Source organism: Manis pentadactyla, chromosome 1 (genome assembly GCF_030020395.1).
Source record: "Manis pentadactyla isolate mManPen7 chromosome 1, mManPen7.hap1, whole genome shotgun sequence".
NCBI classification, from domain to species: Eukaryota; Metazoa; Chordata; class Mammalia; order Pholidota; family Manidae; genus Manis; species Manis pentadactyla.
The window spans coordinates 193,118,515-193,135,823 of record NC_080019.1 but is presented as its reverse complement, the minus strand read 5'-3'; the positions used below and the strand labels follow the sequence as shown (position 1 = coordinate 193,135,823).

The window sequence follows — 17,309 nt, the reverse complement described above, 5'->3', positions numbered from 1 at the left end:
TGTAGCGCTCCAAAATCTTACAACTACAGACCATTTACTGTTAAAAGAACATAAGGGATGTGAACAGTCCCCAGGAATGGGTTGTTTTAATTTGTCTGATTTCTCTCAGACTGTTCAAGTTCAGTTGGACAATATCCACCATATCATAGATAAGTTTTCACAAATGCCTAAGGTGCCTAACTGGTTTTCTTGGTTTCACTGGAGATGGCTGGTAATTACAGGTATGCTTTGGTTATGTAACTGTACTCCTATTATGTTAATGTGTGTGTGCAATTTAAGTAGTAGCTTAAAACCTATACATGCTGAAGTTACTCTACAAGAAGATATGTCAAAGAAATAATCAATCTTCCCATGTTTTCTTCCGCCTGTTACTTCTATAGCTTTTCTTCTTCCTTCCTAATTACAACCCTTAAATAGAATTCATGCCTATCAAATTTACCGAGTATCATAATTCTTCCAAGTGGTAAAGACACCTCAAGACAAATGCTGGGCATAGAAGCCACAGGGCATAAAAATGCAAAGAAGTAAAAAGCTAACCTTTTCAAACAATAAGGCTTCCCTCTCACTTACCAACTTCACATTTCCCTGTATGGCCCCGGAAGATGACTGGTTAGCCAGAGACGGGTAAGATTCCTCAAGGGAGGAACAACCTAAGACAGGCACAGTCGCAGGGGGGCCATCAGGTGAGAAATTGGGGATCAACAGAGGTGAGGCTTAGAACCTCACCCCCCCTGTTCTGAGAGAAATCTTCTGCATACGTGGATGTTTTATTGCCCTTGTCTAGCTTGGATTAACACATAGTCTACAGGCACACACCTGATCATCTACATTTGCTCTCTTACAACACTAAACTATGTTTTCTACCTTTATCTTGTATCTACCTACCACTTCAGCATTTTATTAAAAATAATAATAAAGAGAGAAATGTGGTATCCACATATAAATCAAGTATAAAAATCAAATGAGTATTCATATTTGAACTGACTGTTTATAGTTCATAATGCATGAGCAAAACTGAAAGTTTCTGTGAACTTTCAGTACTGTTCACCATGTAACTTGTTCACTATGTAAGAATTTGTTCTCCATGTAAGAACTTGTTTGTTATGCCTCAGAAGATTGGAGACTGACGAAAATTAGGCTTGGGGTGGATTAATGATTGTGCATTGAGCATTGACTCCCCTATACAGAGTTTTATTGTTGTTAACAACCATTTGATCAATAAATATGAGAGATGCCCTCACAAAAAAAAAAGAAATCCTAAAGTAAACTCTTGAGCAGAAAGGAAATCGCTGGATAGTATTCCACTGAATGGAAAGTTGATGATTTGTTGATCCATTATCCTTTGTTGGACTTTGGGCTGTTTTTAGTTTGATGAAAATGACACTTTTATGTAACTAATACAATTACTGAGTGATTGTGTATAAAGTGAAGGTTTCTATGCCAGGATCCTCACCTGAACCTAAACTACTTGATGATGTAACTGGCCTGCTGCTAGGCTACTGCTTCCACACCTGAAGGCAATAAGCTGTTACTGACTGAGTCACTATGTAAGGAGCTCAGCCCAGTACTCTGGGCGAGGGAGAGACAGAGGATTACAGACCTGCAGACTGCTGGGTGCAGATGTAATTCTAGTACTTGACCTATCGCTTGGAAAACAAGCCAGGTAATAAACCTCTTCACCCCAAGAATGTTCCATTGTCATTCCTCGGTCTCACTGAATCCATAGTGAACTTGCCCGGGGCTGAAACCCACTGGCAAGACAGTGATGCAGCACTTCAGTTTGTTTTATGAATAAAGCTGCTCTGGGCAAGTCTTTGGGTAGGCGCAGGCATTCATGTCTCCTTTGCATATTCCTAAGAGTGAAATCGTTGGGTCATCAAGGGGGTATACATTTAACATTTGTAGAAATTGCCAAACAGTTTTTCTATTCATACTAAACAGTTTCAGCAAGCTGGGAATCCTTTAACTGAGGGTTAGAAGGCAATCCACAAACCTACCCCATGAATATGCTGAATGAAATAATGGTAAGCATTTTCATTAAGGTGAGGAAAAAGACAACATCCATCATAACCATTTCTACTCAATGTTGTCTCTAAAGGCATCACAAAAATGAAAAATAAATAAAATATACAAAGATTAGAAATGATAAAAAATATATTACTTGCAGATTATATGACTGCTTTCATAGAAAATCCAGGTGACTTTAACAACTATTTAAAGGAAGGCAAATTCAGCATGATGGCAGGATAAAAGATTAATATACCAACAAAACACAAAAACAAAGTACATGCCTATATATGAAACAATCCATTGGAAAATGTAATTTAAAAAAATAATCTAATTTATAGTAACAGTGAGAGCTAAGAGGCTTCTGGTAATGAGCATATGTGTAAGACCTTTTTGGAGAAAACTACACGTCACTGTAGGATTAAAGGAGATCTAAACAAATGAGATTTAGCACATTCACAGCAAAGACTTGTATAATAAATATTTGATTTCTTCCTGAGTTAATCTATAAATCCAGTGCAGTTCCAATCCAAATCCCAACAGGGTTCTTTAAGGATCTTGACAAACTGAATAAAAGGACAAAAATAGCCAAGACAACATAAATAAGAAGAAGAGTCCAGTCTTGACACGTATCAAGTCTTATCATAATGACAGATTTAAAACCATGTGCACAGGGTGGACAACTAAACTAATAAGAGTCAAACACAGTGCTCAGAAACAGATCCAGGTATAGATGCAGATCTTGTTTTATTGAGATTTGCTTTCCTGCACCTCTCAGATTGCACTGTTTACAAACTGAAGGTTTGTAGCAACCCTGTGCTGAGCAAGTCCATTGGTGCTGTTTTTCCAATAGCATTTGCTCACTTCATGTCTCTGGGTCACATTTTGGTAATATTCACACTATTTCAAGCCTTCTCATTATTATTAGATTTGTTATGGTGATCTGTGGTCAGTGATTACAACTTGCTAAAAAGCTGAGATGATGGTTAGCATTTTTTAGCAATCTTTTTAAATTAAGGCATGTACATTGTTTTTTATAGACATAATGCTACTGCACACTTAAAGACTACCCAGCTAAGCCACTCCTCGATTCCTGACCCACTACACCTGCACAAGGTCAAAAGTGATGCTAGATTTTGGAGTAAGTTGTTCCACAGCAACAGGTAATAGGTCCAAGGTACTTTTGACTATGTAGTGAAATTATAAGTGCGCAGTAATTTTGAGAAGAACACATGCCAATTTCAGGATTAAAGGGTAATTCTGGGGAAGGTAGTGGGGTGGGGCTTTGGCTATATTTATTTATTTATTTCTATGACAAATTTTTAAGGGAAATACAACAGAATGTTAGATTTGTTATGGTTGTACGTACATTTATTAAGTCTGGGTATTCCATAAGTGTGTATACATACCACATGATTTTCTGTAATTTAAAACACTTCCTTTGTTACTTAAAGCGTGTTATAAATTTTAAAAAAGCACTTTTAGAAAGAAAAAAAGGCAGGACATCTCTTCCATCTATTACGGTGTTACGGACCACTGTCTGGCTCCTACTTGCAGCCCCTGGGGAAGTAATTACTTTAATAGCTACACAATTTGTACCAAAGAGGAGACATATCCATGTATATTCCCACCATTGGTAAAATCAAATGTTTAAGTACCAAAACCTTACATATCTATTTTTTAAAATAGCAACAAAAAAAAGTTATATAAGAGCCCCTAACAAAGAATATATGATGAAATGCAGGAAAGAATGTGCCCTGCCTGGAGATGCCTAATATTAAACTATTTCCAACAGCAATTCACTCCGGAAACACACGGTGATTACGCCCTCTGCAATATTAAATGGACGATGTAAGGCTGTTGCCATAGTAGCCTCGACTTTAATGGTATTTAACAAGAGAACAGCAATTGTAGGGAAAATTGCTTTAGTTCTTAAATTCTCTAGTTTGGAAGGAGTAAAATATTCACAGTTAGGAAGTTCAGTAATATCTCAAGTTGCATAGTCCCAGATAAGGCTGCAGGGAAAGGTCTACAATGTTACACCTAACAGGCTAGAAGTCAGTGCACATCTGAAAGGGAAATATCTACTCGTGACTAAGGTAAGAAATGAAAAGTTGCAAGGTTTCCAAGTCTGTCCACTAACACAAAGCTAAAGAAGCCTGCACTGATACTGAAAAAGACAGACCGCAGCACATCAAATATGTACATGGTGTTGAGTGACTTTAATTATATGGAATATGAATTGGCCTATTATCCCTGATGTATTTTTTCCCTTTTAATATTCTTCTTCTTCCAGTCTCCAAAATGTTATTTTGGCTTTGGAGGAATGGCAGTGTGTTGAAACAAAGACATGAAGCACCCTTTACCTGCTTTCCTTCCCAGGATTCCCATCTAAAGACCATGATTTAGGTAGCGAGAGATAATAACTGAGATCCTTACCCCCATGGAAGTTGGCTGTGATCACTTGGCATTCTGCCTGCGCACCCTCATCTCCGCGGCTCTCCCCCAGATTCTCATGCTGGTTAGATCGCAGTGAAGATCTGGTCAGGGCCGAGGCCGCCAGCATGGCCGGCTTCCTGCCTGCCCTGTGACTCCCCTGGCACTCAAGGCTGTTTTCCTTAGATGGGCATTTCCTTCCCTTCACTGCATGGCCGTCCTGTGTGTTCCCAGACCTCCTCCTCTTCTGCCTCCTTGTTGTCAGTTCCTTTTCTTCCTGGCATTGGACACTGGCTCAATTTTTCTCTGCCTTAGCATGTAATCAGCACAACTTGGGGATTTCATTCTGTTCCTGACTCCCAGTCCAGGGCACCAGAATGCTCTGTCCTCCGAAGTCCCGTTTTCAAGTGCTGCCACTCCCCCAGCCGCTTCCCTGGAGCACACGCTTTCTCCGCTGCCCCCGACTCCCAGCAATTCAAGCTCAGGCCCACATCGGTGATTTGCCTCTTCCTGGCTTGGGCTAGTCATCAGAAGCCCCTGACCCTCCCAGCATGCCGTGTGCTGTGTGAACAGTCCGTTTTCAAGTTGTGACTATCCTGTCAACTTTATCTTGCTCTCCTGGTTTCTCTGAAGACCTGTCCAATCCTCAAGTTACACTTTACTGAATGATGCTGCTGTCACCCCCACACCCTCTCTTCAAAGGAACTCTATGAGAAAAATGGGCTTTTTGATATCATTATTTTAGAATTTTGAGAAACAGCAATGACAGGCATTCACTTCCTATTTCATAAAGAGGATTTCTTTGAGGGAAAAAATACACACAGCTTACCTATAATTTCTTCTTTATTCATTTTGCTTCCCTTACCAAAAAACTGTGATCTGTTCCAAGGCCATGAGATATTTTTATTCCTGGGATGAGATGTCATTTTAAGTTTAATGAGATATAACTGTAACAACTCACATTTGTTGAGCATTTGCCACATGCCAAGCACTGGGCTAAAGTTTGATGTGGACTGTCTCACAGATTCCTCTCAGCAATCCCACAGTACATTTTATTGATAAGACTTTGATCGAAGATGATAGGCATGCGTGGAACAATTCAATGGCAACTGACTTGGCATCAAGGATTGCTTCCAAGCGAGTTAACCGACATTAAGTACTCTAGTTATGTTCCCGGTCCTATTCAAGCACCACTTACCTGCACAGGGGCTCGCTGCAAAGCCCACCCTCTTCCGAGCTCTGTCAAACACCACGTAGAAGCCCTCCATCACTGTAGCACCAATCACGAGCGCATTCGTGGAGGGTGAAATGCCAAATCGGTAACATTCATAATTCAGGCCAGCCCCCATCATGGGCTGAATGTAAAGCTGTTTAAGAGGAAAGAGCAAACAAAAAAACCCCCCATGAATCAGGCAGACCATAAAACTGTTGAGTTCATAGTATGCTCAGAACACTCCAAGGTGCTCTGGGGACCTACAGAGAAAGCAGAGGATGTTAGCAGCCCTTCTGCCCACGAGTTGAGGTTATAAGTATAGTGTAAATATTACCAAAAGTGATAGAAACATGAACTGCCTGTAAATGTGCACAGGGACAGGCATACAGAAGATGTCCATCCTTCCAGCCAGCCAGCCAGCAGTTATTTACTGAGCACTTGATATGGCCAAAATACTGTCTTGGGTACCAGCTACATAAAGATAAGTAACACATGGTCCCTGCCCCCCTTGAAGCTTCGCCTCTATGGGAGACAGGTCAGTAGGTATAGAATGGGACGTGTTCCACCAGGCCCCATCTTCAGGTAAGACTGACCAGCTAACTCCCTCCCCCTTAAAACTCTTTCTCCACTTGACCTGTACGAAAGGGTGCTCTCTCCTGTCTCCTAGCTCCCTGCTGCTCCTGCTCAGGCCTATGGGCTGGGCCCCCTTCACTGCCCACACCTGTACGCATTGCAGCACCCCAGGGCTCTGGCCTCCAAGCCGTCTCCCCTCCCCAGACGGCCCACACAGCCCGACAGCACACCCCCGGTGCGCTCTGCAGAGACTACCCTGGCCTGCGTCTCTAGCCCAGACCTTTGCTGCCATAAGCCTTGCTCTATGTCCATCTACCCACTTGCCACTTAACTGGCATCTCAAACATAACTTAAAAAATGGAACTCTGGATATTACCCCCAAATCTGCATTTTTCTCAAGGTTTTCTGTCTCAGTAAAGCCAGGATTCACCCAGTTATTCAGGCCCTTGAGCACTGGGCCTGCATGGAAACCATAACGAGAGCCTGCAGGCCTTCCTTTGGAAAGGAATCTCAGTCTGGCCTCTTCCCATCTCCATGGCTCCCCCAGGCCCAGTTCATTCTCCTTCTCTCTCAGAACTACAGCAGGGGCTCCTAACTGGCCCTGGGAGTCATCCTCCCAAAGAGAACTTAACAGTGGGCAGCACGACAGAAAGAAGTACAATGATTTCCTCATAAAAGAGAGAGAAGCCATCACAGAGAGAAGACACACCACCGACGGCTAAGAAGCCCTGACACATGTGGGGCCATTTCTAGCAGGTGCTCTGCAGGCCAAATAAACACGGTATGGCCATGGGATGCCCAAGAGTCTGTGGGGGCATTGAGTCAAAGTTAAGAACACTCCGTGAGCAAACCAATGTGTATGTCAGGAACAACATTTTTTTTTGTTTTTAGTCCCTTTGTTTTTAGTAGCAAAGCATTCAGATGCAGGCAATTAAGAGAATACAGTGGCTTAGCCTGACAAAATACCAATATCAGGAAAAAAAGCAACAAAATGCAAAATGAGTAGGAAAAAGGACCTTCTTGGGAGTAATAATTAGCCCTAAAGGGCAAAGGCGCCAAGAAAGATTTAGAGGAAAAAGTTGAGACTCCCAGAGAGGCAGAGACCTGGGCTCCATGGGCTGGAGGGGTGCGAGAGGCGGTGACTGTGAGAGGGAGTGGCACAGTCTGAAAAGTCTCCAGCAGTAGGGGCTGCCAGGGGGGTGCAAGGGAAGGTGCCAGGCAGGAGGCAAGCTGCACTCAGGGGACTGTTGTAGCTGTCACAGCCTTGCTGGGGGTCTGCCTGTGAACCCTCTGCAAGGGTAGGAATCACCTTTTCTCACTGTGTGCTAGGCATGTAGCAGGGCCTCCTAAAGACACGCTGAGTGAGGGTGCTGAGCTGGGTCAGTGTGAAGTGAAACATACAACTTCTCCACAACAACTTAAGAATGGGAAAAGGTGGGGCACACAGCTTTCGCCAAACGCTCTCACCTACGGTTCTGGAAGTAGTCCCTTCTTCACATGCACACACCCACAGACAAATACCCCTCCCTCTGAACAAACTAATTCTATAATAAGATCCAAATGATGATCAGATAGGGCACAACTGATGATACTCATGCAAAAATATGCAACCCAGTTCTCCTTTCTTCTGTCCTTTCAGTCTGTGCCCCTGCTGACTTCCTGTAAATTCTGTAACACGTTGGGAAAGCTGCAGATTGCTGGAGCTCAGTGGAAACTATCTGCCTTAAACTAAAATTGCACAGATAGGCGAACCAGTGGTATTTAGATAGAAACTATTTATATTTCTAGGATTATATGAAGAAAAATAAATCAGAATTTGCCTGTGGGCTTGGGTCGGGGGCTGCTTTTGTAACCAGGCCAAATAAGATTCAGTCCCTGTGTTTTGAAAAATAGTATTTTCAAAACAGACAAAACTTAATTGCCTTTGACATGATTCTTTCGTCCACTAGCAAGCATTTGTCCATCTATTTCTGTGGATGTCTGAAAGGGCCTAGAACCTAAAACTTGGGTGACAAAGAGTCCTGATGATTGCCCAAAATGTCAGGAAGGGGCTGGGCAGCACGGTGGCAGTGTTAGGAAATGACACCCCCCGGGACTCCCCCAGCCCCAGCCCCGTGCTGCTCCTGAGGGGTGGATCGCTGGCATGGGGCTTGTGAGATTCTCGTCGGGTGGGGTTCACAAGTCCCAAGGCAAGTCCTCTCTCAGTAAGGCAGTGGGAGGCAAATGGGATGGTGATGTTGAACAAGAAATCAGAAAATAGCAGTGAAAAGCAGATTTTTAAAATCTGAAACTGTGAATATGTCAGAGACAGCCAAAAAATATCTAGTCTCATAAGCAAGACTGCCACTGAGTCCTTATGCAGAGATATGCATATCAAGTGCAATACTTCCCAGCTTTCTTCCTCAGTGTCCTGCACTTGCCCTGTGCTCACCCCTAGAAGCAGCTGGCAGTCCCCAGTGAGCCTTCAGCTCTGACGGCTGTCACCTCCCTGGATGTAATGGATTGTCCCCCTGAGTGTCTGCTTTCTTCTCCTGCTTCTTAAGAGTTCCTGAGACTACCTACCAAAACGCATGCCATTTATTTACTGGTACACATTCGATTCACCTTTGTCCTCAAGTGAGGTTTCAACTTCTGTACAAACCCCACTGATGAAATCATGTCCACATTTTGCTGTTTGAGTGACAAGAATTTAGTCATCAAGAGCACGTGTCTTTAAAGATGCTGAAAACATGTTATTCTATGCAGTGCTGTTCACCCAAGGATATCACAGTCTTCTGAAAATGTCTGTGGCAAGAATTATTATTTCTTTTTGTTAAAGAGACAGACGCACAATGGGCTAAGCGATCTGCCCAGTTACAGTGAGGGTCAAGAACAGTGCTGAGAACAGAACTCAACCTTCCAGCTCTCCGTGTATGTGTCCCTGGGTGGGCTGAATTTCTCTGGAAGCTGTCAATCTTTTCCCCTCCAGCCCTCCATTCATGGAACGAACATCCCCACATATAAAGCTGAGAATGAGGAAAAGGCAACATTATCGTTTACTTTCTCCTTCTGACATTATGCCTCCTTCTTATCCCCATCCCACTCTTTTATCCCAAATTCACCAAATCACAACAAAGACACACTGATCAGTCTGCCCAACAAACAGCTATTCTGCACCACCCCTATTGCAGGGCAGTGTTGAGAAGGAAGGACAATATTTAAATCTCATGGTCCTTACCTTCGGAATGAATAATTTGCATTAGAAATACAAGAGTGTGTGTGTGTTTTTAAAGGAAACAGAAGTCAAATGAAAAAGGCAACTGCATAAAAGATACCCTAAAGATACAAGTCCATGCCGGATACGTCGACTAGAAAACATGCATTATGAGTTTGAAGGGCAAGCTCACAAACGGGTTATTCTGCTCAGCAGAGGTTCAACAAAAGAGTGGTTGTCTGAGTTGGGTTTTAAAGGATGGGAAGAATCTGGAACCACAGATGGAGGGGGAGGAGAGGGCATTTCAGGCGGTGGGGTGGGCAGAGAAGCAAAGGCTACGAGACGGGAGTGCACGTGAAGTACTGGATGAGCGGAGGGTCACAGGCACTGCAGGAGCCAGGCCGGAGATGCGTGCAGGGTCCAGGGAGGTCATCTAAGGCCACACGGGGAGCAAGGCCACGGCCGTTCAACCAGCGGTGACTCACTGCCCGCTCACAGCAGCGGGGATCAGGCTGAAAGCTGCTGCCTGGGAAGAATAATCCGGTCATGGCTTTAAAAGGACAAGAGGGAAGGGACCTGGGGTCCGCGGAGGGCGTTCTGGCGGTTCCTGACCTGGTGGAGGGGAACCGGGGGGTGGGGTGGGGGAGCCATGGGGACAGACAGGAGGAGGGGAGATGTGACCGAGTCAGGATTTGGTCTGCTTGATTAGAGGCTTAGGATGAAGAAGGAGTTAACTTAGTGAAGACGGGGGAAAAAGGACGTCTTCATCTCTGCGAATCCAGTTTTATTTAAAAAAACATATATTGGTGCTGTGGTATTTGTGGCAAAAACTTCCTTATTGTCTGACTTCACTCACAGCCACTGCCCCGTGATATGGCTCTGCGGCCCCTCCTGCCGGGATGCAGCGCGCCCTCCCCCGCCCGGGCACGGGAGCGGGCCTCGGCCTTACTGGGGCAGCTCTCTGCAGGGGGTGGTGCCCGCACAGGCCCAGAGCCGAGGAGCCCCTGCAGGTCTCGCCTCTTGCAGAACCTCACCACCACCACGTGAGTCGGCTGCTGGAAGGGGAGGGACAACGGTCCCACTGCTGCATCGGCCGAGCCCCAGCTACGTGAGCAATGTGGGCAAGGCATCCGAGCCCCGGGTGACCTCCAGCTGCCCGCAGGTGGGAGAACAAGCCTGCCAGGGTCGGCAGACCTGCCCACGCTCGTGAGCGGGGAGTGTTCACCGCTCAGCCGCTGGGTTCTGTACACAGCACTATCATGGCAATCGACGGCCAATACACGTGTGATATCTACACACATTATGCATGAAGGGTTTTACTTCTGCGGGTACACGTTACAGAGAGAAAAGCACAGATCTGAGTTCATACCTGAGGCAGGATAGTTACACGGAATGATCTGCTGGAATTCTCATCTCTCAGGTAGATGGAGATTTTAGGGAAGTAAGACCAAGGTGTTTCAGAATTTGTCCAGCATGCCAGCTGGGACCCAGTCCAGAAACCATCAGAGAATTCTGGAATCTAGACAAAATAAGATCACATGAGGAAAAAATGACTGGTCTGGCACATAACAGGAAACAGCTCCCGGCTCTCCTCAGCACCTCGCCAGATGCCCATGGCGATAAACAATGTTTAATTTGGACAGCGTAGCAGAGACATCGGCCTCTGGAAGAGTAATGGCAATGACAAAATCACAATTATTGAAATCACTGAGGCAGGTGGAACACTTACTGGTAGGAGGCACCAGTATAAGTGCTTTGCAGCAATACTTAATCCTCAAACACCCCCAGCAGTGTGGCAATGTTATCCTCTCCACTTTGCAGATGAGGAGCACAAAGCACAGAGAGGTGAAGTAACTTGCCTGAGGCCACACAGTAGTGGGCAATGACCCTTGAGAACACAGAGCAGATCCTAAATGTGGCCCTCAAGCCCCTTTTGGGCATCACCTCTCCTCTGCATTGCCAGAGCCCAGCAAGTTTCCTCCTGGTGCAGAGCCCTGGGGGGGCTCTCTGCTCTTCTGGACCATCTTTCTCCTCCTCCGGATCTCAGCTTAGATGCCACCTTGTCCAGGAAGCCCTCCCTGCCTCCTCCCACAATGCTGGCACCCACCATGGACCTGTCCTCCTTGGCTTTTCTTCCTGTAGCAGTTATTATGTCACATGTGCCCATGTGCTGGGTTCTGTTTCTGGCCCTAGAATTTCAGGCCTCTAGGGACAGAAGTCTGTTGTTGGCCCACCTTGTAGTCCTAACCCCTAGCCCATAGGAGACTCAGGAAATATTTGTGGGAAAATGAAAATGCAAGAACACAGACCATCCACCTTCACCTCTTCTCAGGGGCCTGGGAGAGCGATGCCACTGTCCCCTAGTTGCTGAATCTACACATTAATGGTAAATTACCCCAGCTCAGCAGGCCAGGAAAGGCTCCAGAGTGGACCTGCCCTGTGCCTGCTACAACCAGAGGGAAGGATGGTGCCGGATGCACCCCTTTGAACATAAGTAGCACAATGTCCCTGCTCAGTTGAGAACTAGAGGAGCACCTGCTGCGGGCAAAACCAGAAGAGCACGTGATGGGGCGGAGTCAGGGGGTCATGTGATGGGGCGGGGCCAAGAGAGCGTGTAAGGAGGTTGGTGGCAGCAGGAGAGCACATGGTGGGCTGGGGAGCACGTGATAGGCAGGGACTGAGCAAGGGGCATTTGTTGAGGGAGTGTCCTTGAGGGAGCAGCAAGGCTGGGTTGAGGGGCAGACATAGGTGAGGTGGGTGGGGAGGCGGGCAGAGGCAGGTGTACCCACTGGGTGTGGATGATGCCTCGGAGGTGACTGCTGAGGAAGGCAGGCTGGAGATGAAGGGGGGCACAGGCCCAGGGCCGCCACCACACCTTTATGGGAGAGCCGACCTCTGCTGGGCATGATGGGGGTGTCTGGCAGGATTTGAGGGTCCTTGGTTCTCTGAATCCAAACTTGGGGGCTGGCTTGGGCTAGAGGCCACACTGGCTAGTCAATGCTGGTGGGAGGCAGTGGACTCGCCTAGGAGTGAGAGCAGGGTGGAGAGGGTCCCTGGACCCACCCCGAGAGACAGGCCACCAAGGGATGCCCCCGAGAAGGGCTACAGGGCAGGGAGCAGTCCAGGAGGAGGGCGCTGGGGAAGCCGAGAGATGGCATGGCACAGGTAAGTGGGGGCTCTGAGGGGCACCATCTGGGCTACTCTGGGAGTCACGGGTGAAGGCTGAGGGACCACCGCAGGGCCCACCCAGGGCGGAGGGTGGCCCTTCCCATGGGTTCTTCTTCCTCCATCACAGGAACTGGCCAGCATAAGGGCTGGTGACTGGCTTGTAAAATCCTAGTGCTGGTGTTAGCACAATTTCCCCTTTCATAAAAGTGAAACTGGTTGGAACTACACATCACAGGGAAGAACCCCTGGCCAGAGGAGGGATGGGGGTGGGGGCTCTCATTTTGCTGCCTTGGAGCAAGAGCTAAGGGTCGCTGGGCCTGCAGCCCACCTGCCCCCCAACCCCCGCCCGAGCTCCAGCATCTCTGCTGGGCCAGCCCCACTTTGCAAAGAAAGACCGAGGTCCAGAGGGACCAAGTAACTGCCTGAGGGGCCAGCTCAGGACCGGATTGGGGGCCCGTCCATCTCCCAGGAGATGCCCATAAGTCTGGAAGGGCTGGGAGCTAAGTCACAAGGAAGGTCTTTGGGGACAGTTTTGACCCTCAGATCACAGAGTTTAAAGTCAGAAGGCATCTTATGGGGGTTGGGGAGTCACATGCCTCTGGACTTCCCAGAGGGAGAAGCGTGAGGCCTGAAGGGGGCAGGAGCTGGGGGCGGGGCAGCTGCGCAGGCAGGGAGCCCAGTTCTGTGCCCACACAGATCTCCAGCCCAGGCTCACTTCAAAATGCGGACCGACTTCACTTCTAAATAAAATGCCATGGAACAATCCAGGCCAGCAGACAGAGCTCAGCATTTGTACTGCGTTTAAGTCCCCTAAGACAGCCCTTTCCTTCTAGAAAGAAACCCAAGCCCAGTTAGCCAGCTGAGGCGAACCCAGCAGACAGAAGGAACGAATGCATCTTTGGTCCAAGCTCAACGACAGAGATGCCATGCGCTCTGGGGTGCTGCCCCCAAGACAGCCTCCCCAGCTTTCTCCTTCCCTTCACAGGCACTGAAATCAGAGGATAATTTTAGACAAGGCAAACACATTCTGTAATCTTGTTCCTTCTACCTTGTGGTTTTCTAATAACGTCAGTAACTGCCGAGCACAGGTGGCAATGACCTCAGAAGTGCTAACGCCCGTCAGCTGCAGCCCCGCTTTCTCAGCTTGGGGTCAGGCTGGACTCACAAATGCCACAGAGGCCTGGGCTGGTGGGGAGGCTTGCTGGACTCACACTGATGCTTAGAAACATTTCTAGTTCAGAATATTAAATCTGAAGATGCTCATGTTACTTCTGCTGAGAACATTTTCACTATTAAGAAAATCCGCATATTGCTCCATACTTCAAGCATGGTCTGATTTTTCAGCCAGCATTCTACATGTAAGGCACTGAACACTTTTACCTGCCCTGTTTTCTAGATTCAGCAGATACTAGACAAGACAGGGGCTTTGCTCTGGCTTCTGACTGCCGCTGCCTTGAAGACCTTTGAGTTCACAAAGGGCCTCTGGGTTGTTCTTTTTTATTTCCCCTCTCCATTCTCTTGCTTTGCCTGCTGTTCTTCACAGAGTGGTTTTAGACTTTAGAAGTCCTGGTTCAGGACAACCAAAAGCCCTCTCTTCCTCCCTGTTGTCTCTGTTATAATGTGTAACAGCACAACTGCTGAGCATTTTCCTGCTCATCATTATCTGAATTCGGTCATCCCCATGGAGTAGTGGGACAGTCAGCTGTGTGTTAGTGATTCTGTGCAGGAAACACTCATTTTTGGTGACCTCAAGCAAGATGCTTATGAAAACAGCTAAGAAGCTGAGAGAAATGTTTATCTCACATTTAGACACTTGGTCGCAACAGCAAGGTTTAGACATTAAATAGAAACTTCTCCTTCCTGTGCCAGGCATTTACCCCAAACCCTCACCAAACCCCTGCAGATGACAACACGGAGGTCTCGGGGGCATGGAACCCTTCCCCAGGGGCTTAGCTAATAAACGGCAAAAACTAAATTCAATTCCATCTGAGCCTGGAAGCTGTGTTCTCAGCAATCAATGCCTTTGGTCCATGCTGTTGCCCCAAACTAACAGGAAGGTCGGGTCATTCTGGGAATACTATCATCCAGGTCCCCCATCATGCCCTTGGCCATGATTTTAATTGTATTTCAAAGCACAGCCATGTAATAAATTAGCTGATTGACCTCTGTGTTCTGAGACATAATCTCTTACAGAAGTGAGAGTTATAATCCCAGCACAGCCTGATGGAGGCCCAAGGGGAGTACAATTTCTGGTTTACTTGATTTGTTTTAAAGCCAACCAACCTATTCCTGGTTTACTGCTGATATATTACCAGGTGCATTTTTTTTTCTTAAATAAAAAAAAGGCAGTACACCCACTACACTGTTACTTGAAATACTGGAAAGCATTACTCCTTCAGATCCAAGTCCACTGAGGTGAAAGTGAAGGAATTCTTTAATGTCAAGGAATAAGATTGTGAACCTAGCAAGTAATGGTTAAAAAGAAAAACCCATCCCTCAATATCCTCAGCCCGAAGTGGCTGGAGCACAGGGTGGTACTCCCTGGCCTGTGATCGGCCTGGTGCTTTCCAAGACTTGTCAGCATCCCGAGGACTCACCAGAGATTTGCGGGCCACAGCTTCGACGACGGCGTCAAACACCTTCTGGGGCAGGCGCAGCAGCGTGGTGCCACTGTCCACGATGGCCTTGTCTGCATTATACTAGAGAGGGGGGAGAAAAAGAGGCACATGAGTGGCACGGCCTCCGCGTGGATGCGTGGCTCCAGCCTGCCATCACTGTGTGACTGCTGTGTACAGATTCGGCCAGCCCCGGACCTCGGTGGCAGCGTCCACTCAATCCATGTTTTTGGAACTTAGGAACCAAGTGTCTTCCAAGCTCAACATTCTCCCGCCACAGATAAGGCAACTGAGGCCAGGAAAGGTAAGTGACGTGACCAAAATCAATGGCCCTCCCAGTGTAGACCTTGCCCCTTATTCTGAGGTGCCCCAATTTCCTCAACAAGGAGCCTCCGAGGGCAGGAAGACCCATTTATATTTAGAGATTGAAATGACACAATAAATACCATTTGTGCATTTGTGCAAGTCACACCAAATCAACTCCCTTTACCTCAAGAAAGCAGAAAGGGAAGACAGTTTATAAGACACCCCATATTTGCATTTGGAGGGACCTGAGCCACATTCAGTGAGATAACCACACATACACACAGAGCCTATTATCATAGGCCCTCACATCTGATTCTACCACTGGGTTCCTATGGCAAATAAGTGCCTTTGGACAATAAACACAGGTGAGTAGGCTCAGGACTAAAACACTATCGCGAAGGAATGGACCATCACTTCACCAGCTTTGACAGGTTTCTCAGAGGCAGCTGTGTACCGGAGTTTATGGTGGACTGCGGTGTTAATATGACAGGAAGTAATGACAGGGAGGAGTATAATGAATTGTAGGCCATTCTGAGATGTTGTAGAAGACAGAGGTTCCCTCAAGTCATCGTAATTACAATGCCATTATGTGCCACAGATGAGCCCCATGCAGTGAGAGGGTGTGGATGAGGTGAGTAAGCATCTGGTGTCACAGGTCAGCACGGTTGCCTCCTGGCACCATCAAGCCGCACCCATCTTTACAGCCCAAGCTGCCTCCAAGTGACAACTGAGTCCTGGAGGTAAAAGAGGGCTGGCTGTGATGGAGGGTAAAGCTGACGATTTATTCTGGGTTTCATTTTGCTCATGTTTAGTCCCATTCTGTGCCTGTACATCGATAAAACCCTGCTGATTTCACCCTCCCGAACACTGCAGGGACCGTCAGGCCAAGAGGAATGGTGGAAAGGGTAGCCTGAGATAGTTCTCATTCACCATTTTACATGAATTTCCCCCTATGAAGCCAAGTGATTGGAAAGGAGCAAGTGTCTTGGGGAGAGAAGTTCATTATCATACACTGAGTGTCCGTAACTTTCAATGTAATTAATCTTTGACTGATCTTATAATGCAACTTTCTGATTCCATATTCATGTCCCAGCTGTAATATTTAAGTGCCCTTGGCACACATAGACAGGTAGACACAAAGAGATCACATTGTAAATACCTCTCTGCAGTCCAGATTAAGGCTCTGGCCTCCAATTTCCAATTTCAGAATTTCTATCTGGTAATACCACTCCTCCTTAATGGGGGTATACCAGATGTCTCCTTTGTACAAACTTGGCTCAATTCCACCCAGGACCTGAGAAGAAAAACATTGACAGGTATAAGAGAAAAAACATATAGACATACCAATAGGTCACACAGAGAAGTGTGCACTCCGAAGGTGAATCTGCACTGGAATCGGACCTGGGTAAACCTTCTCTAGGCTCTTCACACGGTCCGTGGAGGCACCGTCCTTCACCGCCTTGCAAGAAATATTGACCTTGCTCTTTGTCCTCTCTCCTGAAGCAAGTTACAGGACCAGGGGGAGCTGGTTGATGATATCTAGTTTGAAGAACCACTTTCAGAGGTGGGGTCAACTTGAAGCTCACCGGGATGTGGGGTTGGTAGGGGAAGAGGAGGGGGCATAGAGGATGGGATTAGCACATAACTCCAAGGAGTTTCAGGGACAGTCTGAGAAGTTTCAAGGCCCTTCCTGTGCTGCCCCGACTCCCACGTTCCTTAGCTGACAGTGTTACCACCTGCCCTGCGGCTCGGGGGCAGGGCAGATTTGGGGATGTCCCCCCTGCCTCCTCGTTGGGCT

General features: G+C 47.0%; 1 protein-coding gene across 1 annotated transcript in view; it reads right to left on the bottom strand.

The window, feature by feature from the left end:
- The window catches only part of BACE2 (beta-secretase 2), an 89,470-nt gene that overhangs the window by 26,242 nt on the left and 45,919 nt on the right, over positions 1–17,309 (bottom strand). The window contains exons 5-8 of the mRNA XM_036876915.2: positions 16,671–16,805; positions 15,188–15,289; positions 10,792–10,941; positions 5,642–5,810 (exon numbers count right to left, since the gene is read on the bottom strand). Coding sequence (XP_036732810.1) covers positions 5,642–5,810; positions 10,792–10,941; positions 15,188–15,289; positions 16,671–16,805 — 556 coding nt within the window. The remainder of the gene's footprint in view (positions 1–5,641; positions 5,811–10,791; positions 10,942–15,187; positions 15,290–16,670; positions 16,806–17,309) is intronic.